The following is a 4,395-nucleotide window of genomic DNA, read 5'->3' as shown; positions in this document are numbered from 1 at the left end:
CCCCATGTCAAATACGGTGTAGTACCGACCAACAAATGCATCGCCCAAAACCCACTCTATACCATTAACCGGAATAACATCTCGGAAGGCGGGAATGCAAACATCTATTTCGCCTCCTGTGATCTATAAGACATTAAATATAGCATGATATTTCTATTCTAAAAACAATTTAAACCTTTATATAATGATATTCTTTACCTTCAAGATATAATCTTGACCAGTGAGTCGAAACGTCTTACCATGACGAAATTGATATCGGGCAATTTAGAAATCTCGTCGCACTCCACCTTTAAACAAAGGTCAATGTTAGTAATTCATATTAATAATCCGTAACTTATCAAAAAGTTATTAATTTGTTTCAATAAATTTATTTAAGGTAGTTGAAATCTACCATATATTGAAGAAAAAGATAATCAATTACCATCCCATGATCAACACCGATCTCTATGTTAAGAGCTGCGATAGTCTGCGGTGGTCCACCTATATATCATAGAAGCGCCCGTGTCGACGATAGCTTGACAGCCTTCCGAGCAAGAGGTGTAATTTTTTATTTGAAACCTACAGTGGGATAGCATTACCAATTAGCTGACATATAATCGGTGGTTAACATACGTATAATTTAGAAAAAAAACTACATACTTATCCATGGTAATTTGCCAGTATTTTTTTTCAGTAACATTAACATACGTAAACTCGCCCTCGTAATGGGAAGAATCGGTGCCACCCAATATCAGTTCACCGCCGATCACGTCCGTGTGATTTCTGTATGGGTTGTATATTTTTTACATTTGCATTTTACATTGCATGGAAAGACAAAGTATGTAATTAAAAAAATAGTATTAAACACACGTGAGGCATACGGAAAGATACATACCGATTTAGATAGAAGCTAAAAATTGGTCGGGACACCACGTGCTTATCAATCATGTTTTGGAAGACAGTAGGTTCTTCGAAGGTAGATAAGGCTGGATAACCCATTCCCAGAACGCCGTCGCATTGTGCATGGTCCCAAAAACTTGTCGAGAAATCGAGCGCTTCTTCGAATGTCTGGAATGAAACCTTAAGGCCAGCAATCTGCGAAACGTTGATATTATTAATAAAGTGTAATTGCGCGTATTCTTTTTTTTCGAAGAACGATAGCAACATGTGCTTTTTAGAAAATTTTCATAGATTATGACTGTGATTAGAATTAAATATCATTTACTTGACAATGACTTACGATTACGTCATCATTAGATAAGTTTCCGTACACTCTGCCATCGTGGTAAGGAATATCAAATGTAAGTCCGTCTTCCACGTATGTGGTGGAGTTTGTATTATCATATTTATTATGTTTTACTGCAAAAAGTAGTAAATAAAATTAAATCAGTTAATATTAAAGAATCTAGAAATATAAATTTCTTTATATTAATCTAAATATATGTAACTATAACAGTAGTTAATCATATATATTATCATATATATTCAGTTAAATCATCAAATATATTTATGTTTATATTTTTTGCTTTAACATGTGAGCTGTTTTGTATAACATTTATTTGCAAACTTTAAAGTAAGTGCTAAATAATGTAAATAAAAGAGTATGTAAGTATGGAACTTAGCTACATAATATTTACCTTACCACTGATTCGAATCTTTGAAACTGTTGCTTTAAAGATTTTATAACTTTACTTGAAATATAAATGGATCAGATACAATTTTACAGCATTATTGTTATCTTATATTTTTACTTGATATCAATCATTAAATGAGAAAAAAATAATTAAGATTAGTTTAATACTTGAAACATTAATTTTTTTAATACAAATGTATATATAGGAATAATAGAATATCGGGGAAATAGCGATGTTACGATATACTTACAGCAAGCAGGTTGGCTGATGTTGCAGTTTTTGGATGGTAGGGTAGACCGGGGACAAAAGTAACAGGGTACAGTTGTAACATCGTGAATATTTCTTAAACTATAAAAGGTACGTGTGTATGACCGCGAGGCGAAATCCGCTAGATAGAGCGGCATTTGTTCCTTAGTTCATTGCCGCCCCTCGCGGAACGTGCACGTGTGCAGGAGAAGAAATTACTTTTTTCCTTCCTGAAGTAAGTTTTCTTACGTGCATAAAATCTGAAATATTTTTCTTTCTTTATGCCGAAGGTATAAGGTTTTATTTTTATATGTTTTAGTGATTATTTATGTTGATGATTTGCATAATACGATTGACTTTCATCCAAATATTTATGTAAAAAATTTACTTCGAATCATAAAATATCATTAGGGGACAATTGTAACATCAATGCCTGGAAATAGTTGTAGCGTTACAATTGTCCCTGTTGCTCGGGGACAACTTCAACTTAACCTAACCCTTTAAATATATATGATTATAAATAATCTTTCAGTTGAGAAAACAGTATTATTTGTTTTTGTTTGCTATAATGTAAAAATACTGATATTGTCATGTAACAAATTATTTTATCATTAAAGTTGCATTTTTTATAGAAAATTCGTAAGATTGATTACATAAACCTACTAAATAACCATTATTTTGTTTATAGATGATGTGGTACAATCGTTCCCCTCTGCTGTTACAATTGTCCCGGGGGTTGGGACGGTTGTAACAGTATTCCTCATATTCTTTAAACAATAATAACTTTTTTCCTAGTTACATTACTGAATTCAGCACAAGAAAATTTTGTAGTCAAATAAATTCTACATCTAAAGGTACAGGTCTTTTTTACGTAAATATTATATTTTAACTGTTATAAAATCTTAAACTCAAAATGTTACTTTTGTCCCCGGTCTACCCTACCCAGAGATCTGAGGAACCAGTGTCGAAAACTATTTTAAATGTCTGCGGTGGAGTTCCAATTTCAATAGTACCGTAGTATTGAATATTTAGGTAATTAATCAGAGATACGTTTGCCGTACCCGAACGGAGTCGTATCATAGTTTCCGTCGAAAATTTTTCAACAGAGGATGCCTTGTGTAACGGAATTCTTGAAGCAACATAAAAAAATTTCCGTTATATTATATGCGTATATGTATCATACAAACGCGAATATATGTACATATATCGTACAACATAAATACGAATTTCAAACAATTTATTTGATCATTTTCAAGCAATTCTTATTTAAAAGCTATTAAAGTCTCAACATTTTGACATTGAGAAATAAATGCTACCTGTATATATTTACGCATTAGAATGTAGTTAGGTATTTTAAACGCAAATTCCTCTTTTCATGATGCTAAACTCATTTAAAATAAGATTTTCGAAGGAATCCTCAAAGCATCTCTTGTAATTAGTTTTCTCACTTTATTCCGACTTTCAAAATGCGTTTTTCTTACATATTTGATAAAATTATGGTATTTGAAATTGATTTGATAATTATTTATCGCGAATTCTGCGGCGATTCCAAGATGTTGGAAACGCGATCTCTGTACGGTATTATCATTTATCGTGTCGATATAAATATGGATCGTTTGTATATAACATGTACCCACCTATGCAACTCTGCGTTGATTGACGCGAAGTTGATTACCGTGATCACCATCATCGTCACGAAGAGCCGACACATGTTTCCTAAATTTCTCGGCGACTGAAGCTACAAAAGTCGAAATTGTTTTAGGACCGTTATAACTGCGAGTCAATCCACAAGCGGCACGTACAGACAAAGAACAGGTAGTCAAATTGCTAAGCGTTCCCTTATATACAAATGTGCGTACATAGCCTTGTGCTTATAAGAAGGTAAGCAGAAGGGCAGAAAAGAAACGAAGCGTTTCAAAGCTTTGTGTTCGAACGATATTAGAACTCGCTTCGAGATCTCGGATGGAGAAAAAGAATTGACCATGCAATCATATTTAAGCAATTCGACAATTGACCAATGCGATTGATCAGTTGCCGAAAATTTAAGAATTTTATCAACATAAAGAATTTTGTCAGTTTCCAAGAATTTTCTCAATTGTCAAGAATATTTTACATTTCCAAGAATTTCTCGAATTTCTGAAAATTCGGGCTTTCAAATCCGAAAAATCAAAAAGTTTCGTGAAAATTAAAAGTCTGGAAAATTGACAAAGTATTGCAATATAATTAGAAATAATCAGGAACAAGGTAAAATAAATCATAACTTCAAGCGTTTCAATTCTCTCGAAAGAAAACGAAAGAAGAATACGACGTAGAACGTCTTATCTCGACGCGATTGTCCTTTCGTCTTTTTTTAATTTACGATGTCAATTTGCTCGGAGTTTCTTTTGGCAACGTGAGTAATAAAAGGGGATGGAATAGTGTAACTATTAAAGTTCTGCATTTTTTAAAATATTGATTACTTGTTGTATAAGGTGAGGCATCTGGAACGTTTTACGAGATACATTTGTCGAAGGAATATTACAAGTCACTTCGTGCG

The 4,395-nt window shown here is 32.9% G+C and overlaps 1 protein-coding gene across 1 annotated transcript; it reads right to left on the bottom strand.

Moving 5' to 3' along the window:
* Positions 1 to 3: 3 nt before the first annotated feature.
* On the bottom strand, positions 4 to 3,573 carry LOC112464853 (aspartic proteinase-like; the record flags this gene model as incomplete). The annotated part of the gene is made up of 9 exons (XM_025032100.1): positions 3,497 to 3,573; positions 2,797 to 2,988; positions 1,864 to 1,961; positions 1,220 to 1,338; positions 875 to 1,074; positions 640 to 762; positions 471 to 558; positions 240 to 287; positions 4 to 123 (listed from the first exon to the last, which is right to left on the bottom strand). Coding segments are annotated over exons 1-9 (1,062 nt in total), but the record flags the coding sequence as incomplete, so codon positions are not given.
* Positions 3,574 to 4,395: the final 822 nt, after the last annotated feature.

The sequence above is a fragment of the Temnothorax curvispinosus genome, unplaced genomic scaffold (genome assembly GCF_003070985.1).
Source record: "Temnothorax curvispinosus isolate PA1 unplaced genomic scaffold, ASM307098v1 QBEX01014621.1, whole genome shotgun sequence".
NCBI classification, from domain to species: Eukaryota; Metazoa; Arthropoda; class Insecta; order Hymenoptera; family Formicidae; genus Temnothorax; species Temnothorax curvispinosus.
The sequence above is the reverse complement of the archived record's forward strand: the minus strand, read 5'-3'. Positions and strand labels throughout refer to the sequence as shown.